The sequence below is a fragment of the Eupeodes corollae genome, chromosome 3, assembly GCF_945859685.1.
Source record: "Eupeodes corollae chromosome 3, idEupCoro1.1, whole genome shotgun sequence".
Lineage (NCBI taxonomy): Eukaryota > Metazoa > Arthropoda > Insecta > Diptera > Syrphidae > Eupeodes > Eupeodes corollae.
The window spans coordinates 19,844,888-19,869,032 of record NC_079149.1 but is presented as its reverse complement, the minus strand read 5'-3'; the positions used below and the strand labels follow the sequence as shown (position 1 = coordinate 19,869,032).

General features: G+C 31.0%; 1 protein-coding gene across 3 annotated transcripts in view; it reads right to left on the bottom strand.

Annotated features, from left to right (window-relative positions):
- LOC129948892 (GTP-binding protein REM 2) overlaps nt 1-24,145 on the bottom strand; it is a 333,357-nt gene that overhangs the window by 30,800 nt on the left and 278,412 nt on the right. For 2 of the 3 annotated variants that reach the window (XM_056060040.1, XM_056060041.1), the window contains exons 5-6: nt 20,039-20,196; nt 18,233-19,918 (exon numbers count right to left, since the gene is read on the bottom strand). In XM_056060040.1, coding sequence (XP_055916015.1) covers nt 18,233-19,918; nt 20,039-20,196 — 1,844 coding nt within the window. Of the gene's footprint in view, nt 1-17,663; nt 18,210-18,232; nt 19,919-20,038; nt 20,197-24,145 lie in introns of those variants that run through there. The other variant, XM_056060042.1, reaches the window with a different exon arrangement.

The window sequence follows — 24,145 nt, the reverse complement described above, 5'->3', positions numbered from 1 at the left end:
GTTGTATTTACATGCCAAGGGAATATGAACCATATTTCGAAATACAGCCATGACAAAATATTTCAAGAAGCTTGCTACTCAATGGAAAAATTGATTGATAGTTTATTGTATGTTTTCAAATTGGTATAACTTGCATTTAACACCTGTCGAACTTAGCTGTCATTTTAAGTATCATAATAATGCCTTAAAACAATTTGAAACTTATTGTAGAAATAGTGATTTAAACGTAGTGATCACGCGATACATAAAGTCGTCAAAATCTATACTCAACTTATAGGTAAGACTATGAAGAAATTTGAAGAAGATGCAAGCGTAACTGATGTATGGCTTGTGTATCTTCGTTACGTGCACTCAGTCAAGAAAACATTGCTTTTGAAACTACAAGTGTTGTTGGTTATTCGAATCGTGATCATGATTTGATTCTATGTTTAGAGCAATTGGGCGTATCACACCCCTCGCTTTTGTCTGTAATTCAAGATCTTGACTTCAACGGTATGTAATTCCAAAAAGATATTACAAAACGCAACAGAAAATAACCAATTATGGTTTTTTAAGGCCAATGTATTCTGGTCTGGTAATTTGAAGTCTTGGTGACTTTAATTGGTCAACAAGAACATGCGATTTGAAAACTTAAGATTCCTCTCTGCTTTAGATTGATCTAAGGCATTTTTCCATATTTTGTTTTTTTTTTGGGTGGCGCAACCATTCCTGTGTGCAAGTGCTGTTGTCAGGAATGGAAGGGACTTACAATTTTAGGCTAGTTTCTGAGGAAGCACTTTTCATGACAAGAATTACTCTTGAAGGATTTGTCAATTCTTCGCAAGAGGCAGCACCCGCGAAAATTAGTTTTTTTAAATTAAGGTGGCACAGGCAGGGATTGAACCCAAGACCCCTTGCATTAAAAGCCCAACGCACTTAAGATTGCCACGGGTACTACTCATTTTTTCAAATGTTTAGTGTTATTTTACTAAATGGAGCCCAACGTGATACTAAGAATGCTGATAAATTGTACATTCCAAACGAAAATAATATCTACTTAATAATGTGAACACATTTTAACACATGTGGTTAATTGCTTAAAAAAAAAGAACATTAAGAGAGACCTCACAAAAATTTCCAAAAAGTACTTCAAGCTTACTACCAAAAAAAGTCTCGTAATTAAACACCTCCTCAAATTAAATTCGTAATTTGAATGAAAAAATTTCTCTCTGTAAACCTGGCATGTCTCTTATTGTACACATATACAGAATTTAAAAACAAAAAGTTTCTTGTCTGGTCAGCAACACCAAGCGTAATTAAAAATAACTGCTTAAAACTAAATATAAAACAAAATTCAACACTAACCATCTGCTTCACCACATAGTTTAATTTTAATCAAAATCAATAAAAAGAAAGAATAAGTACTTCTTGGTTCGATAGAAAATATCCATACCCCAGCCCAGATATCCGATCATCAATTAAACAATACTCTATCTATACCGTCCATAGATTTGTATTCCTAAACGGTTAACATTTTAAATAAAATATACACGAATTCAAAAACAGTGTGTTCTTGTACAAAGACTGAAAGCCATAAACAAGAAAATAGTCTAAACAAACATTCAAGAAGATTCAACCCGGTCGGTCTAATAATGCCCCGAACAACTGGAAGGCAATTGTTTGATTTTCAATGCTACACAAAGCACCTATAATAAACCCTCCTACTATTTGTTCCTTTACGTTGATTTTGTATTTTATGTCTTGAAAATGCTATTTTTGAAAATACATATATAGAAAAACTTCATGTCTAGTTTATGTCGAGTATTAAAAAAAAAAAAAAAGAAAAGACATTCGTTGGTAGTTTGATTCCTTTTCGATTTCTTTCTTTTATTTTTATTGATCCAATTAACAAGTCATAAAAACTCAGATGTTAGGACGAGTATTTTTGTTTTCGAAAACAACAAAAATAAATATTCTTTTTTTGCCAGCTGGAGATTCTAAAATTACAAAGGCAGATGTTTTATTTCCCATTAGTTTGACATCGAATTGCATTTTTATTATAGATTGAAATCTTTGCATCCAAACTTCTTTCGTGTGGTTTTATACTAATTTTAGAATCAATTAATTTCTTCTGCCTTTTTTTTTAATTTTTTCAATAATTGAAGATTTTTTAAAATAATATTTTCATAAATGTGCACTCGTGTATAGATTAAGAGGAAAACAAATAAATATTTTTATTAAAAATTTAAATTATAATTTTGATTTGAATTTTTTGATTGGCATCGTCCAAAATTTTAGCAGCCTTGCATTTGTGTCGAAAATGATTAAACTGTATAAATAAATGCCTTGAGAAAGTGATATGTTATAAAACTGGTGAAAAATCAAAATCAAAAGTCAAATGCGACAGCTGGTTAGGGCGGTGGTGATGAGGTGATGAGGTCATTGTTTATTTGAAGTTTAAGAAATTAAAAAAAGAAAAACAATATTTTTGCGAAGGAAATTTCAAAGAGATGTTGATCAACAAATCGTAGAAGATTAAAAAGAAAAACAAATGAGTCAAGATCATTATCAAAGCCCCTTAAGCGTTTTGCTTACTCCGGTTTTCATGGGCCTTCCCGACATTTACTTAATATGTTTTTTATTTACGTTTTCTTTGGGAAAAAGAAAAAAAAAGTAAATACATTTTGTTTACTTTTTGGGGTCGAGAAATAATAAAATTATGTGTTCAAAATTTTACGCAGGACTGTTTTTTGACTTCAATTTTAATATTTTAATGAACATTTTATTCTTTAAAATAATTGATCTCAAAATTAAGTCTAACAAGCTATTCTTTAAATTCTGTATTTTTTCAATTTTGTTTCACTTAATTTTTGATTTAAGGACCAAAATATTTGCCTAATACATTTTTTTTTCTTTGAGGAAAATCAAAGAAGCCATTTATGCGATTAACACTTAAAACTTCTAATTAGAAATTCAATTCAATTTCAATTTCAAAATATTAACAAAGTTATTTGAACTTTGAATTCAGCATCTTTTCTTTCTTTGTTCAAAACTCAATTTTACTTCGAAATTAATTTTTTGTTACCTTATTGTCAATTGGATATATTTAATTACAACATTTTGTACAAGATGATACCAGTATCTTTCTTTGTTGTCAAAATATTTTGAACTAATCAACCGATTTTGATCAAACTGGTATACTCTCTTAATAATATATTATGATGATCAAAAATGTTATTGATCTTATTTCTGATTTAAAAAAAAGAGGCTGGGATACGACCCACACTAATACCTTCCCACCCTGTCTGTTGATTTGTCTTGCTTTAAAGGTTTGTAGGTTTTCGTGTTTTGTTAAAAAAATTGTCGGTTAAATTATTATTCTAAAACATTTAAAAATTAATAACAATGTTTTGCATAATGATGAAATATTTTGATTTCAAAATCTATTTTTGTTAACGAGTTTTTTAGTCGTTAACCAATTTTTAACAATTTTAGTACCATTTCTTAAAAGTTCTTATTTCTTATATAAACAAATACGAATTGGATGAATGAAATTAATATGAAGTCAATACCTTCATCTTGTTCACGTGATATCGAGAACCGAACAACATTTTTACCAAATGTTAGTATTGTTTTTTGTAGATTTTATTTTCTTATGAAAACACGGATTGTTGGATTTTTATCAAAAATTCACTGAATGTCGAAAACAATATTTTATGTGAGATAAAATAAGTTTGAAACAAATATTTTAAAGTTTTGAGAAGACATTTGAGTCGAAAATCAATTTTTACGAACTTTTCAAAAATGCTTCTTTAGGTTTTTATTTTTTGTTTAAACTTTCAATTCGATTTTTAAAAACAAAATGTACCGAATGTTTGGAGCATAATTTCCCATAAGATAAAATTAGATCCAAGCAAAAATCTCAACGTTTTGAAAAGATATTAAAGTCGCAAATCGATGTTTACCTACTTTTGTTAATTATTTTTTAGGTTTTTAATTGATTGTAAAAAAAACTCGATTTTTCTCAAAATGGTACCCAATTTTGAGAACAATATTTAAAAAAAAAGAGGCTGGGATGCGACCCACACTGATAACTTCCCATCCCGTCTGTCGATTGGTCTTGCTTAAAAGTTTGTCTATATGTACTCGTATCAATTTTTACCAAATTTGCGTACTATTTTTTGTAGATTTTTTTTTAATGAAAAAACGGACTTTTGGATTTTTATATAAACATTATTGAATATCGAAAACAATCTTTTCTGTGAAATAAAATAAGTTTGAAGCCAATATTTTTAATTTTTGAAAGATATTTAAATTGAAAGTAAATTTTTACCAAATATTAGAATTGTTTTTTTAGAGTTTAATTTTTTGTAAAAAAAACTGTCAATTCGATTTTTTCAAAATTTAATCGAATATTGAAAACAATATTTTTTATAAGATAAAATTAGTTTGAAGCCAATATTTCAAATTTTTGAAAAGATATTTGAGTCAAAAATTAATTTTCACCAACTTTTGGTAATTTTTTTTAGTTTTTTAATTTTTTGTACAAAAACTGTCAATTCGTTTTTTTTTCAAAATTTTACTGAATGTTGAAAACAATATTTTTTGAAAGATAAAAGTTGTTAAAAGCCTATATCTACAATTTTTGGAAAGATATTTTAGTCGAAAATCAATTTTTACCAACATTTTTTTTTAGGTTTTTATTTTTTGTAAAAAAACTGTAAATTCAATATTTCTCAAAATTTGTCCTAATCTTGAAAACAATATTTCTTATAAGTAAACATTAATTAAAAGCTACTATCTCAAAGTTTTGAAAAGATATTTGAGTCGAAAATCAATTGTTACGAACTTTTATACATTTTTTTTTTAGGTTTTTATTTTTTGTTTAAAAACTTTCAATTCGATTTTTCAAAACAAAATGTACCGAATGTTTGAAACATAATTTCTCATAAGATAAAATTAGATTTAAACAAAAATCTCAAAGTTTTAAAAAGATATTTAAGTCGGAAATCGATGTTTACCTTCTTTTGTTAATTATTTCTTAGGTTTTAATTGATTGTAAAAAAAACTGTCAATTCGATTTTTCAAAAATTTCACCGAATGTTGAAAACAAAATTTGTTATAAGATAAAATAGCTGTATACTAAAAATATTTTAAAAATTTAACTGAAAAATTATATACAGAGTGGCCCACGAATTGTGCTACAAAAATAAAACTTTTTTTTTTTTTGATGGACAGGTTACTATTAAGATTTATCCAAATGAATGCTTGGTAAAATTAAAAAAATTAATTTGGATAGTATATCATGCTTTGCAGTCCATCATTTCTCTCCAAAGTGAATTTACTCGGGAGTTTGGAGATTCCCCCGAGTAAACGGACAAGCGTCGCAGAAAAACCGTACTATTGAGATTCCAATGTTCGTGTTCAAGATACAATTCCCGCTAAAGCATCGGCAATAAAGGAAATCCAAACGTATCGACTCAAAACTTGTCGGGTCAAATTGAAGTTAGAAAGCTGTCAATAGTTTACGTACAATGTCCAAATTACAAGCAGGTTAAACACCCAGGATTTTCGTGTTCCAAAACAAATGTATTTCAAGGAACTCCACTTTTCATTATCCCCAAAGGTCATCTGACCTGACTGCACTTGACTTTTTTGTATAAGGTTATGTAAAGCAGGAGATGTACAAAACAAAACCCAGGACTTTGACTGAATTGAATCAGTCCATAACGACAATATAGTTGAGGCAATCCCAACTTCAACCCTTCAGACCGCAATTAACCACTTTTTGACATTTTAAAATTTTAAAATACAGGAAATATTTTTGAACAGACTCTTTGAATACAATAATTGTATTAATTCGACCCAGTCGAGCTTTTTATGTTTGAAAAAGAAAACTTTAAGTTGAATTATAATAAAAATGTTACTTAAAGTTAGTATGTAACAATATTTTGTATTAAATGAATCAAGTTTAATGTTAGCATTTGTGTATGTCCTCAAGTTAGTTAAATTTAAACAGTTTTTGTGTTTTTTTTTTGTAGGAAAAATAATTATCAATACTTAGAGGTTTATTCCTGATGAATTCTTACCACAAACAATAGTTAACCAGTTCTTAGAAGTACTTTTTGTAGGTTTTTATTCTTTATAAAAAAATTGTCAATTTAATTTTAAAAAAAATGTGATAAGCTTAGTCGAAATTCGGTAATTGTACTTTTTGACTAATTTTTCCGAAACGATAGCTCACAGAACGTTTGGTTCGCAGTTGGGGGTAGATCATTAAAATACCTTTCTTCTGATGTGTATTTTGATTGGGTATGAAATAGTTTTGAAAATATTACTTTTTTTAGCAGGGGTTAGCCCACTTTTATCTCGAAAAACTGAGCAAAAAAAATAATTTTTGAGATTTATACATCAATTGAAAAGTGGGTCGATGCTCTGTATTATTAAGTTATAACCAATATATTGTATAAAACGAAATAGTTTTGAAATCAATACCTTAATTTTTTCCATTTTCATTTATTTACAAAAAAAAACTATTCGTTTGATGTTTCTTATTTTTGTACCAAATATCAAACGTACCATCATTTTTCGTTTTTTTCAGAAATATTCAAAGTGACAAATATTATCTTTGAACCGTTTAAATCTATAAAAACATCCAATTACTGTTTTTTTTTTACAAATTTATAATATTTCACCATCACGCACAATGTAGACAACAACATTTAATAAAAGTCGCTAGCGTTATTTGTTTGATTGATCTGTAAAAATGAATTCATTTTAAGTCGACATTTCAACTGGTTCTTTAAACTGGTTAAACTATCTATTGCTAGACTAAATTGCTTTGGTGTTTATTTTTCTTACAAGGATGAAAGAGACTCACATTTTGAATGGTAGTTATTCATAAGAATTCTTAAGTATTGAGTCCAGACCCCCATCGTTCCTTACAGTCTTATTTAAGTCTTATTACTTACCCATAGACGAACGTTCAGAACAAAATAAATCACCCACACGGCATTTTAAAACAAATTTCCTGTCAAATTTCTTAGAATAATAAATTTCTCACACCCCAGGGAAGGAAACTTTGATAAGGTACATATTTATCTATTTATTCAAACCATGTCAACATATACCTAAAACCTTCTCCCCACAATCTTAAACAAAAAAGGTCCTTCCTACCACAAATTGAGAAATCAATTTATGCCTTGATATAAGCTTTCTTTTTGTTTATGTTTTTCTATTTTTCTAAATCTTTGTCCCCGCATCTCACGTGTCCCACAGGAAAAACAAAACATTTGTCCCTGATACAAAATAAAAAAGGTTAAGGAACTTTACATATGAATATGTTTATATAATATTGTGTTATTTAATGTTTTAAAAAGACAGAGAAAAATATGTAAATCTTTTTGCTTTTGGCATTTTTAACGCTGCCGCCCGGCCGCCGACGTGCGTCGCAGAACAGTTTCGCCTGAAGGGTTCTCTCGAAGAGCCTCCAAGAAGATCACAAGGCAATATAAACGAATATGTTAATTTGATGTTTATCAAAGGCATAATATATACAAATATATTGCCCTCAAGGTTAACCACTGATGTACAGTATAGTTTAAATTTGGGTCTAAAAAGATTAGAACCTTTGGGAATAGAACTTGAAAACATTGCGATGAATGAAAATGGAAATCTATAAAGGAGACACAAATTACATGGTTGGCAATGCTAAAGAAGGTGAAGTGGTGGAAATTGGTTGATTTCTATTTTAGAATTCACATTCTCTGCAGAACAGTTTTAATACGACCCTTTCCAAGGGTTAAGTTACTTAAAATACTTACATAGCCCAATCACTGGAAAACAACTTTTTTTTTAAATTTAATCAAGGACTTGACATGAAAAGGACTTTTTCTTTATACGAATTTTTGTGTTTAGTGAAATTCAATAACAATAATTAAGTCTGAAAATTAAATGAATTAGTGTACCGAATGCATTTAATTCATGTAAGTACTTAACTTGTTCATCCTAATCAACACTCTACTAATCGTCCTTCATTAGATAACAACTATTAGATTGCATTCAGATACCTAACCTGTTTACCTGGAATGATGCAAACTAATATCTTGATTAACCCACTAAGTCAATAAGCCTATTATGTTCAAACATTTTACCTACGATAAGTTAAATTATCTGTTTTCAATAAATCAAAAACATTCTATAGGTAAATTGTGTGTTTTAATAGGATATTACATTCAATTCGGACCATGATTCGGCTACGGATGCTACATAATCAATATTCTATCCTCTTCATATCCTGCTATGATATTTGAAGGTCCTATAGGGAGCCATTCCATGAATTCTCATTAAAAATTACACTACCTTAATTTATATTTGATTTAATCGATTATATTGTATTTCATTGTTGATGGTTATTGTTTATACAAGAAAATAATTATCAAAATATTTGAAACTTAACATTGTAAACATCCTGGATTTAGTTGAATAGATAAGTAAAGTATACAAATTTTGTGTGAGTTGGAAAATTCCCCTAAAATGATTACGATTTAAATTCTAAGAAAATAATTTGAATGCGCAAAATTTATTTATTAGTTTACAAAAAGTTTTTCAAACAAAATTTTTGTTATATTCACTTAATATAAAAAATTGCACATGTAAATTAAAATATTCCAGAACCGATGATGATAAACATTTAAATATTTATAAGGAGCTTCAATAATTTTATTAAAAGATTGAAAAGAAATCGTGTTTACATTGATAAACCCACGCTGTTCACAATGATTTGATTAAGAGGGTGTTTTTTCTTTGCGCTGGTGCCCTATAAACAGTTCTTAGGAAAATTCCATTTGATATTGAAAAGTTAAACTTTTTGTTTTAGGAAAATAAAAATCAAGGTTTATTTATCAAGGACAATTGTTGTTACTTGTGGTAAATGAGAAATTTTGGTGCACTAGAAATGATGTTGATATATTTTGATTGTTTTAGAGAAGAAATGTTTTTGTTTCGGAGACAAGTTTTGGAAAAAGAGGTACTTTCATGAAAAATCTTTTACTCAACCAAGAATTCTTTAAAATTTGTGTCTTAAATATAAATTTTGGAATAAGAGATATTTCAATGAAAAATCTTGTTCCCAACCAAAAAATCTTTGAAATTGAAGAAGAGGTTTCATTTGGAAAAATAAGCTGTTTGTGCAGCTGTCACTATTGAAGCTGTAAACTTTTGACATTTAAGAAGTAAAATAACGCTAATACTAAAAATTGAGCTAATACTAAACATTAAAGAATGGAAACTTTAACAATTGAAGTTGTATAAATTCATAACAAAAATAGTGAATATTTTGGAGTAGCAGCTATGAAGTTATGAAGTAGGGGTTATTAATACCCTTATAATGATAAGACACAGTGCCGTAATTAGTAAGGGAGGATAGGATTAGAAGGGAGAAGCCGATGCACATTGGTTTTAAAAGTCTGCACATTGTAATGAGTGGAGATATTGAACCTAATTAAGAATTCCACATTCGTGTAGCACGGCTAAAAAAGAATCTCTGTACTTACCAGTACGTCCGAAATTGGGCTCAAGGGTGCAGCTAAATTGTTTAAATGGAGGTATGCAAGTGGCTATTTGAATCGTTTATAAAAATTACGATAAAACAATGATAGGCATGGGACCTTGTGATGCGGTGGCAAAGCAAATTTATCGGTAAGAGAATGATTTTCTATCATATTTAGAGCTATGTTTTTAATTTTATCCAGAAGACTACAGTACGATATTGGGGCATCCGTCCAAATATGAGAATTATACTCGATTTTTGGATGAATAAATGCTTTTTAATTTAAAGTCAGATCAGAAGGGTTAAAAAACTTCTTGTATCGTCTGAGAATACCTGAACACTTAGCACTTTGACGATATGTGATCACTTCACAACACATTCCTAGAACTGTCAAGTTCAAAATATAATGAGCTTATTTTATGCTGCCGTTGGTAGTCCACATCCGAAGAAGGGTAAGAATCTTAAAATGAATATGAAAAGCTGAGAATATTGTCATCAGTAAAATAATTTAATGGGTTAGAAGTTTCAGACAAAAGATCATTTATAAAAATAAGGAAGAGTGTTGGAACCAAAACGTAGCCTTGGGGCACCCCAGTTTTTATTTGGGAGTATCAGATTTGAAGATGTCCAATACTACTTGAATTGAACGGTCTGATAGATAATTACTAACCCAACGAAAAATAAACTTATCAATATCAAATGCATGCTTTTCGATAAGAGCTTGATGCCAAACTCGAAAAAATGCCTTTGAAATATCCAGTGCAGTAATTTTACTGTTCAGTGAAATAAACCATGGTATCCCCAGTGGACCTATTAATACGAAAACCGTACTGCCCGTCATTAAGAAGTTGTCGTTCTTCAAGATATTTCTTTAGCTGAAAATTAATTATCGTTTTCATGACCTTGGAAAGAAGGGACGTAAGTGGAATTGGACGATAGCTATAGGGTGAGGAGGATTCGTCTTTTTAAAGAACAGGCTGGAGAAATGCTGTTTACCATCCATTTGAAAAGAGACCTGTAGTTCCTTCTTTGCCAAAAAGAGATGAAATTGGTTCAAAAATTTAAAGAAAATCGTTGCTTTAGCCCGAGGTATTGACGAAAGTCCAGGAATTATACAATCCACAAAATACTTCACAAGATATTTTGCAAAAAGAATTATGCTTTCAGTTTAGTTTACTCAAGAATTTAGACCGGTTATTCAGCAAAAACATTGTTTCATTTAATTTTTGAAATGAAGACTGAGAAGTTTCATTCATTGAAAGGTAGACTGATAAGGTTCATTCTCAACAGCATTGTATAATGCTCGGAAAATCCAATAATAAATGTGATAAAGCTTTTCAAGCCTCAACTTGGCACTTATTGGTATGGGATTTAATATGGTTTTGGTTAGTGGACCTTACATTTTTGAAAATGAGGCTACAGAGTTGAATAAATAAATTAGGTGGCCCAACAGTTTATTGAGACAAAAAACTCTCCAACCATTCCTGTGTGCGAGTATTGTCAGAGATGGCTATAGAGCTAATGATTCATAATTTGTGTCTTATTATTTTTAAAGCCGTGTTATTTCTCGAAGATCTGTCAGCCTCCAAGAGCCTGTGATTCAATAGTTTTGATTTTTCTCTATAGCAATATGGGAAAGATAGAATCAAGACCTAAAAATTCAAAATTGTGACGTTAACGAGGACATACATCCATTTATTTGGCTTATAATAAAAATAAGTAATGCAAAATTTCAAAAAATAATCATTTGGTTAATATAACATTTTTGGTTAACAGTTTAACTTATTCTTTAAACATTTGATGATTTATTTTCAAAAATACTTTTATTTCTTGATATTAAAATGAAACCCCTTATTGGAAACCCTTGTAAAATCCAAATTTTAACACTTTTTGTTTTATTTCCGAAAGTACTTACTCATTTCAGCAACTATATTATGTTGAATTAAACCACATGAATCAAATTAATTTACAGTGTAATATTTTTATCATTAAATATACAAAAAAAGCACCCCATTAAGCTTCATAAGGTACAGAGAACATTAATATTTGCCAGAAAAAATGGATATATTTGAACTAAATTAAGTACGAACAGGAGTTCCTGTTGTAGGGTGTGAAAATTACTACTTAATTAAATATTTCATTTCCCAAGTAACATACAAACTTACATATATAAATAATTAGTTCGAAGGTATTTTATATAATTGGCTACCATAAATAAAATACTGGACACACCCGGTGTACGGCGCGGCGGTGTTGGTATCCGACACAATAATACCGGACGCAGGTGATTTTCTTAAAAATACATTTTAAGGAAACATTAACTTTATACAAACTAAAAAGGTTATATCGTGAGAAAAAAGAAAAACACTCTATAGGAGGTACTTTCTCACTAACTGACCGACTGACTGACTGACTGGGACGTTTACATAACTAAACAAATTTTAGGAACGTTTTTTTATATTTATATAAACTATATTATGGTTAAGGTCATTGTCATAGATTTTGTTTTTATTTCTTTGCTGAATGTTCTCAGTTTAGGACTAAAAAGTCATTAATCATTGTCAGGGCCAAGGGACCATTTAAATAAACTCCCATGACTTTGCCGAAAAAAAAAAATGTCGAAATAAAAATACAAAAGTTATTTTTCGGTTTAACAATTGTTGACATCTGTTCAGGTGAATTATACTTTTTAGATGCTTAATTTGAATCTTAAAATTATTTGCTCCTTTAAGCTTATAGCTTCTTCCGATATGTTTTTATCCTTGAAAATGTATTTCTATGGGTGAAAATTCGAATTCAACTTGAATGTAATTTTTGAGAAGTGACAGATTTTTAAGAAGAGACAATTCATTGAATTCCTTTTTCTGAAATTACCTTACACAGTATTGATTTTTTGATATATCGATGGATAAAATTTTACACTTATCTTGCGAGTCATTCATTTTCAATTAATATTGAAGTTTATGCTTTTAAAATGTCAACATTATGTTATGCTCGTGTTCATTTCCATAAAAGTATAAATCCAGGAAAATTACTTGAGTTTTGCATTAAAATAAAAATAAAAACACTCAAATATCAATTAACACACTTCAAATCAAGTAAACGTAGCGTTTTTGCCTTCAGAAAAGCTTTGATATACAAATTTAAATCTAAAAGTAGCAGTTATATTTATTGGTTAATTACACGTGTGTGAATAAAGTAATATCAACAGAAAAATAAATTCATGTTTTCTTTATTTTTATTTTTAATTCCACTTTGTAAACAAATTTGTCTGTCAGATTTTCAAACCGAAAATGATGCTTGAGGCTAAAATTGTACTTTTACTATTTTTAGGCTGTCAAAACTTGACACACTGATGATAAGGGTGAATGAAGAATGAATGTAGTGTGTTTATAAAATTGTTTTGGTTTATTTAAGTTGATCTGGTTCTGAAGGACTAAAATGAATGAAACTTTAAAGAAGTGCATTTTCAGTTGAATTTATGTAATATTTAAAAGAAATTAATTTGGTTACAGTTAAAGGTAAGGATTTAACATTTATATTATTGACAACCTTTGTATTGTACTTGAAAGCTTTATACAAATTGTAATGTATCAATTCAATTCAATTAAATTTGATTTCTAACTCAGTTGTCATTTAAATTGATTTCTAATCGTACACCACATAATTAAGTACAATTTAATTCCTTTTGTTTTAGCTGTCAAAAACATTTCTTACCTTACGAATTCAATACAGTGACTTTGTAGGAGTAAATACAATAACATACATTTATGTAAATACATTTTAAATATCATGTGAATAAAAGACTTTATTAAAATCGATTAAGTAAAACGAAACGATTTTGGTGGTTTAAATTCCAATCCTACTCCAAAATCATTCTTTCGAAAAAATAGGTAATAAGACGTTCTTTTTTAAGAATCTAATTCCACACTTTCCTTTAGAATTTTTCAGAAAGAAGTAAGCTTATAGCAATCGTCATACTACGATCAGAGGCTCATCATAAGTGCATGTGTTAGTTGTTAGTAAAAAATAATAAAATTATAGCCTAACACACGCACAGAATACAAAACATAAATAACATTTAACTATTACAGAACAAAAAATAAAATTAAAACTTTTACGATAGTGGAGCACTGGTTCTAAACAATGATTTTAATCCCACCTTATTTAAATTTAAATCCATCGATGAACAGTTTAAGTTATATAAAAAGCTCATTCGACTTAAAGCTTTATTCTTCCCATACTTAGTTCTATGGAAGTCAATATGTATAAAAGCAAATGCACGCATGTGATGAGTTCCGCCTCGGTAGTTTAAATGTACACAAGATAGCGAATAAGGTGCATCCATTTCACCATTAATGAGTTGATGAAAAAATGATAAGTCATTATTAACACGCATTTGATGGAGGGATTGCATTTGAAGAAGCAGAATACGATGTTCATAGGGAGGCAGATCATAAGGATCATCCCAAGGGAGACCCTTTATCTCGTTTTCTATGAATTTCGTAAAAAGGAGTCCTTACCTGCGAAGCATATTCAAGATGAGGACGAACATGACAATTGTACAAAGAAAGAGTATCATAGGGATCATTGAACTCCTTTGCCCAGCTTTTTATAAAACCAAGCATAGAACTTGCTTTACTAACAATAAAATTAATGTGATGTGTAAATTCTAAGTTGGAACAGAAATGAACACCTAAATCTTCAAATGTGAAGACGCGACAGAAATTTGCTGTGATATACAATTATCAAATACACTTCCGATTAGTTTTTTAGTAAAAGTTATCGTCTGGCTTTTAAAGGGTTGAGTGAAAGGCTATTTTTCCCACACCAAAATGTGTAACTATCAATGTCGGCTTGTAAAAGAATACTATCATGGGTGGACTTTATTATTTCATAAATCTTCATATCGGCAGCAAAAATGAGAAGTTCACTTGAGCATAGGCATGACGATATATCGTTGATAAGTAGGATGAATAGACAATTTCTAAATTTTACTACATAGGATCTGTTTACAAGGTATGATATGATCCAAGGTAAGAAAAATGGTGGAAAACCAAGAGCCTTAAGTTTAAATAAAATAATTCCGTTTCTAAGTTGGTCGAAAGCTTTAGAAAAGTCAGTGTGTCAACTTCATAACCTTGTTCTAAAGCGTTCGAACATATGTTTGAGAATGTGAAGAGATTTGTAACGGTTAGTCCTTTTTTCACAAAAGCATGTTGCTGTTCGCAAATAAAATTCTTACTAAAAAATGCTACATCTTCTTAAACAACTTTTTCAAACACTTAAGGAATGCAAGAAAGCTTTGCAATGGACCTATAGTTGCTTACATCCGACTTGTTACCTTTCTTGAAAATTGGTGTTAGAAATTATTTCTTCCATATACTGAGAAATTTGCTTGTTTTTAGAACAAGGACTAGTTTCTTTTCAACAGTTTACTTTTCAAAATCTATAATCAATATATCTAATATTTAGTTAAAACATTTTAAGTTGTTAGTTTTTACCAGTTTCACTTAAATCTAAGAAAATCTTAAATCATTTATGATAAGAAGGTTTTTAAAAGAAAGAGGCCCAACGGTTCAAAAGTTATTTTTGTTTTTGTAAAGAATCCATTTTCTTAACAAGACTATTACATGTAGTTTTTAAAACACAGGAATGGTTGAGCGTTGCAAGGAACTAGGCCCTGGTTCTCTACAGACCGTTAAGACTCATTTATTTTATATTTTTGTATATTAACGTTTAAAGAGTTTGTAATTAAAATGTTGAAAACGGGTTTATTTTAGCAAATAGTTAAAATAAAAACTTAGATTCGAAATAAGAATAAAAGCTTAACTCCAAAACCTATGCTTCAAACCCGTGAAAAATAAATGTGTAACACTCCAATATGATAACCACACACTCACATGTAGCATACCAATGTACTAGCCTTCTGCTAAACGACGTTAAATAACACACACAAGTGGCAACTCGCAACCAATGCAATTTTACCATAGCAATCTGCTGAATTTTGAACTTTAGTTCTTAGAGTTCACTTTCAATGAGCTACTCCAGCATCATTTATATATTACATTAGTCTATTCAAATTCAACCAAGAGTTCAAATAGTTTTTATAAATACTGTTCTTTATGGGTTTTGAGTCATAAGAGCGACGGTTGCTTTCCCACCGTTCCATAAACTTTTTAAGGACACACATTGCGGTAGCGGAGGGAATTTAAATTCCCGTTACAAATGTAATTTATTGTTTCTCAAAACTTCAAATAGAGCAAAGTGAAAGTTCTTAAATTATCAGAACCTTCGGAAAATACATACATACGTTTTAGAACACAAAGATTCCTACTTTGTAAAACCATCATTCAATTTGTCGTTGAGGACTATAATAGTTTAATAAAGTCTAAAAAATACATTTAAAAAAAACTCATCTGATAGAAAAATTCTAGTTCAAGGCAACCTAATCCTTTCAAAATTATATTTCGGATTCAATATTTTACATACAGATCTTAAGCTCCTATTAAATCACAATAATAACTCGTGTCGAAAAAGCATTACTTCCGATGAGTTTTGATGGTCAAACTTAAGTCCGAATCGAAAACATTCACTCACCTCAAGTTTTAAAGATATGTATTACATTTATTTTAAAATTCGATAAAAAACACATGTATACATGTATAAGTCCTTTTGAAGCATCTTAATCTTGAAATAGGTTTTTTTTTCAGTAAAATTTGTGATTTTTTTGAAGGTCTTTAATTTCTGTCTTCAATATTAAGTTTGCATTTCAAAAATGTTCAATATATTGATAAATTGTAGCATTAAACCAGTTCCACATAATTCTTAGAAAAATGTGGAACCTTTTGTGCTAAGACTCTCTTAAGCATAAAAAGGCCTAAAACGGTTTGAATTTTTTGTTTGTTTTCATAACGAATCCGTTTTCTTAACAATAATATCACATGAGGTTTTTGAAACTAGTAAATAATTGAAAAAGTATAGGTATACAAATAATGTTAAAAACTGATAAATTTAGGCAATTAATTAAAATCGAAGTTCGGGTTCTAAATGAGTACTGGTATTTTAGAAAACCATAAAAGATTTAAGATCAAGGTTTTTCAAAACTTCAAATAGAGCCTAATAAAACTCTTAGCTTATGAAAATGTCCATAAACTAAATACGATACTAAAATGATTTAATTGTTATCAAGAATCCAAGGATCTATAATTTACAAAATCGTCACACATTTTATTATTTACAAATATTGTGTATCTTGAAAACACTGTTTTTGATTGTCTTTAACATTTTTTAAAAAGCATATTTTAAAAAATAAACGATAACAAAATTAAAATGCAAGATTCTAGTTCCTAAAAACTTAGAAATTTTGAAAAGTATTATTTGTTTTTGTGACGAAAATCAAAATTTATTTTTTTGACCAATTTATTTATTCGATAGTTAAAAAGTTTTCAAATAAAAGGTTTCAGGTATTTTCGAAGTGAAGTCAATGTTTATGTTTCTATAATTAAGACAGTATGCCTTCCAGAATGGAATAGGATGTCAGATAAATAATTGCACAACTAAGGTTAAAGAACATATGTATGTTTTCGTTGAAAGTTGAAGGTTCAGAAAAGATTTTCAAAAAATGTGCACTCGGGCACATACGCAATTTTTTAAATTTACCTTTATTTTTAACCTGTTGTTTTTGCTAACATTAGTTGTCACTATTTTCATGAAAAAATTCAAACACTTTACCATTGTAAATATTGAAAATGCAATGTGGAGAAAATGATAATAATGTATTTTCAGGATATAATCAAGATCTCAAAATACTTTAAATAAAATTAATGCGTAGTTTTAAAAAACAAAACTACATGTAAAATGGGTAAGGTCAGTTTTTCAGTGCGTGTGACTGCATTTTATCGTCAAGATATTACAGGTGCTTTCTCTGACTTCAATTTTAACTTAATTTCGTTACTAAGGTTTCTTAATTTTTTCGATTTTGGCACAAAATATAACAATTAATTCTAAATAAGATTTTAAATATAAAACCGTTTCCAACCATCAATTTATAATTGTTTGATATAAATTTAACTAAAGGTCCGCATAGAAGTTCTAAGTTTCTAAAATTCTTAACAGCTATTTTTCTACAAACCTTAATATACTGCTTGGTAAAATTCCTGCACATTCTTTTGTAGAAAGGTGCCATTTTTTTTAAATATCTTTTTAACTTTATCTTTATTTTTTAAATGAATAAACTGTTTTAAAAATTCTTAAAGAATTTACTTCACTCTTTTTAAAATTTGTCACAATTGGAAACACAAAAATGATTTTATCAGGTCACATGCTTTTTCTTACAAACAAAAAACTCAAAACCTTAAGTAAAAACTTAAAAGTCAGTAGATATCAACTGAATTTTAGTATTTTGGAAAACTGAGAAAACCGTTAACACAGTGAATTGAATATGATCAATAAAATTTTCGAAAAAAAATAATTTTTCAGAATCACTAAAATTTTCTCGGCGGCGTCGACCACACGTTTGGATCACGTATTCAAAAGATACTGAATGGTTTAATGTTTTTGAAAAGCGTCGTCAACGTTTTCTTTTGATCGACACAAAAAATATTCAGAATGAAAATGGGAAATTTGTGGGATCAAATATTTTATCGTATTGAGAAAAAAAGGAAATTTTTGTATCAAGTGTGTTTTTTGAAAAGTACGTACTTGTTGAACGACTATTGTAGCTCGCGGTTGCGTACAAACTGCTGCTTCCATGGGATTGGCAGTCACATTTATAGGACCTCCATTGCCGGCTGTACCAGCTGTGGCGGTGTTGGCGGCGGCAGCGGCACCGTTTAGTGATAATCTCTGGCAATCGTCCAAATTGTCGTGCTGCTGCTGCTGATGCTGTTGCTGTTGGTGATGATGGTGTAAAAATTGAACGTGGTCCTTCTCAGGTAGTTGATGATGTGATGATGACTTGGCGTTCATTTTAGACGCTTCCGAGAAGAAGTCAACTCGCAGATCAGGTAGGGGTGGTGTTCCGCGCATTGACCCATTCGGGCTGCCCACGTTATTGGCCAAATTCAATGGGGAAGAACATCGATTGTTGTTGTTGTTAAGGTTGCTGGTGCTGTGTGTGTTGGTGGTGGTGGTGTTTTGAGTGCTGCCATAAATATTGGCATTGGACCCTTGGTACTGATCATTGCCGATGGCCGCTTTAGGAGGAATCTGATCGAACTTCGAGACGATCTGGTCGAAACGGTGCAATTCGGCGTGTGATTTTGGTGAGGTGAGGCTGGCGGTTGTGGGCGCTGAATCACCGCCATTGGTTGGTGGCTTTGGATAGAAGGCATCTGATGTGGACAGGTGATCGTGGTATTTGGAAGGATGGTGCACGGCATCGGGACGGTTTCTTTTGGAACTTCTGCGTTCGTATGAATGGAAGGTTTCCTGCTGCGATAGCAGGGTGTATTGCTGGAAGATATCATTGCTCTTGATCGAGCAGGCATTGAGGATCGCCTTCGACGGAGACACGTACATGGGTTTCCGTTCGTATACGGAGGCATTGTGATCCTCGCTGTCTGTGGAACTTGTGGTCGAGCTGGTATCGTTGGGGTCTTCGTCGACTGCGAAGCATTCCCGCTGAATGCGCTCATAATCCAGAGCTTCCCTGTCAAAGGGAAACATAGTTATGTCTTTCCGATCGCTGCTCGACGAAGACGACGATGAATATTTGCGATTTGTGTGTTGCTGTTGTTGCTGCTGTTGATGGGTTCCGCTGGACGGTGATAGTTGTTGTTGCTTGCTGAAGAACTTCTCCTTGGACGTTACAGCTGGAGCGGAATTGATCTGTCGACGGTCCCGCTTGGGACTGGTTTTCATATTGCTAGCGTGACGACTGGCCGATTTTGTGCGGAACTTCGGCTCTTTCTTCTGCTTCTTGATATCGTCTTCGTTCGAGTGGTCGTAGTCATAGTCATAAGTGATTTCGTCTTCGTCGTAGCAGCGATTGTTGCGGTTGTTCGAGGACTCTTTGTGCGTCTTATTCTTACTCGGCGAGGACTCACGAATTGAGCGGCGTTTCTCCTTCTCATTCGCCGATGATTCTCTTCTTCGCGAATGATAGCTGCGAGTGGAGTTCTCCCTGCGACACCCATCGTCGTGATTTTGAACCATTTCATACGCCGACTTACGCCGTTGCTTCTCTAAGAACACTTCAGCGTCCTTAAAATTAAATAGGGACTTGTTCTTTTCCGTAGTGCGTGCGCTCTTCGGCGAAATGGGCTTATCGAAGGGAAAGTGGTTGGAAGAGTTGCTGGACAGGGGAGCCGTTCGGGGAGTCTTGTGGGAGAGCAAAGGCGTTGTGGACGTCGGTTCCACCTGAATCGACAATGAAGACTCTTGACTCTGGAAAATCAGGAAGAGAGAAAAAAAAACACGTTAGAAGTTCAAAAAACCCAATGAACCGTGAAATCAAAGAGAGGTTCTTTTTTCCTCTTTTTCTAAATATTTTGCTTAAATACCAACCTCGATACTTTCTTGGGCATTCATACGAGGACCAAAATACATTGTGCTGGTTAGTTCCATCTCATTGGAATCCAGTTCAGAGTCGCCTGCATGAATGGCGGTTAGGAGGGGTTCTTCTATTGAACTGAAAATAGGTTCACTCTGTCCGGATGTATCACCTTGAAATTGAAATTGAAAAAGAAAAAACAAACAAGGTTATATGTAAGGTATGCTAAAGTGAGTGTTTCTAAAAATACATATATTTTTTTAAAGGGATATCCTTAAAGAATTAGCATAACAACAACAAAAATCGAAACGAAATGAAACGAATAGAAATCTTATGGAGTTGAGTTTTTGATGTGAATGGTTTCAGTTCGCAGTCAGATGAATCCGAGAGTTCTGAGAATAATATTTGGGAACAGGAAACAATATCGTTGGTTGAATGGAAGCTGGTGGAAGTTTATACAAAAGATACGCGCAATTGGGTTGGGGGTATTCATGTCACGGAAGCAAGCAATTTCAACTCACATGGAAATTTATTCTTGTTATGCTTGGGTTATTTATTCGATGCCTTGAGATTTCTTGCTTTCTCATTTTTATTTCTTTTTCCCCAATTTGGATTTAAATGTGGGTTGGATGTAGGAAGAAGGTGCGCGTTGTTTATTTTGCAAAAAGTCAAAGAATTCCTTTCGTATTATTGTACCTCTGCAAAGGTGGTTGGTTCTTAAATAAATACGATTAAAACACCAAGCCATAGATGTTCTTGTTTGTTCTTCGGAGGAATTTAGTTCAGGGAGTCAGGGAAATTGGAAGAATTTGGATTCTTCGTTTAAAATAAAAAATAAAAGAAAAAAGAAGTTTGATGGAAATTTTCATATAATATTGAAAGAGATTATCTTCGAGGGTTGAGTATTATTAAATAAAACATTAGCTTAGGTAACATATTTTGTGTGTACATGTGCCTACCTCTTTTCATTCGGGAAATTCGGTTACCTGTGAATGTTTTGTGTTTGTGTATATTTATTTCATAATGCCGACAGAAAGGAATATAACTTTCTTCTGTGTTTCCTTAGCCTTGCAGAAAAATTGAGATTGATAGGTTTCCGTATAAGAAATGCCAAACAAAAGCTTAAGTACATAATCTGATTTAAGAATCCTCATGGGTGCAAGACCTTATTTTGACAGAAGCTTTCAGTTCACAATTTACATTGGCAAGAAAATCGAAGGGAACTACAAAGCTTTCCAGAATATTGTAATGGAAAATGTCTTATTTGAGTATTTCATTTTTATCAGACGGTACTATGAAGGGTTTTCCAATAAGAGATTTTTCTTTAAATACTCTATCTTTTGGGTAACTGTCACTTTAAGAGCTGTCATTGTTTGACACATGACAATTAAAAACAACGACATTATTAGATATGAAACGACGAGTGCCTAAGGCGCTTTAAAATAAAAATAGTGAACATTTTCCCGTCATAGTTTGAAAAACTTAAACCATTTTCAGTAGTCATAAAGCACTTTCCGGCTGACAAAAGTGAAACTGAGGCAACAATTGAGAGTGTTGAGTGTAATGTTTTCAAAAACCGAGGTTTGTCGATTTATGAATTTAAGCATTCTACAAAACACATTAAATAGCATTTCACAACCAAACTTAAAGCTTCTAAAGTTTGGTTAACACAACAACTTCTGTCCATTTTTATCGAAAAATCATTTTCAGTAATGAATTGTATTTTAAATTCGTAGACTACGTTATAAGAAGTAGAATAACAAAAAAAAAATTTGGAGCTCGGAAAATCAAAGAATGATCCATCCATCATCTAAATTGTCATTGTTTTGGGAGATTTTTCGTCTTTTTTTAAATATAAAACAAATTCACTGATATTTTCCTTTAAAAATGATCCCTTTTTTCATAGGAAAAAATATTGTTTTTGAAAATAGTGCATTCTGCACACTGAATAAAGTTTGACCGTTAGTAAGTTGATGAAAGGAATCCAAACTTTTTTTTGAAATTTATGACCCAATTTCTAAAAAATCATCTTTCTTAAAAGATTTTTACAATTAATCAAAAAATAATTAAGTAAAGTAATTTTAAAAGTTGTTTTTCACACTCTAAAAAATATTTTTAAAGATGTGTCAAATTTAAAATTTGCTTTAAACTAATCTAGTTTACGTTTAACCTATTAATTTGGTTATTATTAGAGAAAGTATTTGTTGCCATTATTACTTTCTCTCCCTTTAAATCTCCAGGTTTTGTTGTCATACTACTAGTAATGCTACAAAAACTGCACGGCATAACAGTAACATGGCTGGAGATTTTCTTCAAATGATGCCTCTATTTAATAAAAATAAAATAGTTTTTAATACGAAAGTAATTAGGTTTGGCTATGGATATTCGAAGGATTTTCTGCCAGTTAGCTTGACCCCTTTTGAGCTTTGAACACTGGAACGCATCCAAGATACCCGCTAGAAAAATCTAAGCACGCAAGTCTACTGAGACGGTAGTGCGAACCATTTAAAGAAGGTGCTTCCAATAACGGCTTTATTGAATCAATTCACAAATAACTTAATCAAGGAAAAGGTTTAATTTCAAGAATGGATAATTTCTATGCTACGAGAGTGATAGAAGGATTTAAGCTTCGTTAGGTACCACAATCTCTTTCAATCATGTGAGTAGAGTAACAACCCCGCTCTTATGGATTTTAGTCGTGAATAAAATCCCCATAAAGTAAAAAGTTGTGGGGAGAAGGAGGTAGCTTAAGCTAATGATTTGATGATGATGTACAGTAAGTTATGGCCTTACTTTAACAAAAGCTCTCCTATCGAACTTTTATTTAGACCCAGGCATAATATGGCCAGGATCTATGCAATATATAACAGACAAAGACCAAAAGGAGAGTATGCAGCAGAGCTGGGTTTCCCTCACATTGTCAACTGGCATGCATGCCGTAGCTAAGGAGGCCAACATGAAAGTGAAACTGTGATTCACTTTTTTTGTAAATGTCCTGCCATGGCCAGTTCTAGAATGTTAAGTTTCGGAAGGGTATTCCTTAAAGATCAGCTTTGCGAAATAAAAATTAAATTGAGTTTGACAAACCAACGGTTAAATATTATTTGACGCTTGTGTATTTTGACAGCTCATGTTTCTACATACGCTATTTGATAATATAAATAATGTTTCAAAAAATGATTGCAAGACAAAATACTAAAATGTCAAAATCATTCGCTTTTCCAAAAGAGTCAATATTATAAATCTTTTATTTGTACTGTTTTTAAAATGACTTTGTCAGTTTATACTTTTGACAGATAGAAAATTGACTGCCCAGAAAAAGATAGAATCAATTATTTTAGAAGAAAAAAATGCTTAAAGTTAAAATGTATAATTATTTAATTTTCATAGCTAAGAGTTTAAGTCTTTGTTAAAGCTTAGTTAACGTGTAAATGTTTCCTGGATATGATTCTCCCACACAAAGCGTGACTGACAAGCTAGAAAAGGTCGTTAAACAAAAAAATATTAGCCATGATAAAATTGCTCAATCTTTTAATGTTAATCTGCAAAAAACAAACAAATTCACAATCTTAAAAGAAATGCTTTCTTAATTGTGGTTTTATTTATTTACCGCACAAACATTTAATCAAAATGAAAGAATTTTTGTTATAAAAAAAAACGAAACCGAAACCGAAAAATGTCTAACATCACATGGCTACGCGTAAAATAATGAAAATATAAAAACAACACTTTACTTTGACGAATTGTATTCATTAAATCAAACACACAAAAAAGTCGCTCCAAAAAATATTTAAGCATTGCGTGAAGGAACTTTTCTTGTTTCATTTTTGTTTTCTTCTTTATAAAAGGACTTTCTTTCAGGCACGTTCGGAAAAACATAGGTTCAACCCTTAACTCATTCCATTTAACAAAAAACATTGTTGTAGTCTATTAAAACTTTTGGCTTTCAGCTTTCATCACCTTCTGAATACTTATAGGTTTCCCCAGCATAACCCACAACATCCCCCCCATCCTGTTACCCCTATATTCTATTTCTTTTCTTATATTTTTATCGTTTACACGAAATACAATAACAGCATAAGGAATGTCATCACTTACCATTTGGTTTTATAAGAGGACTT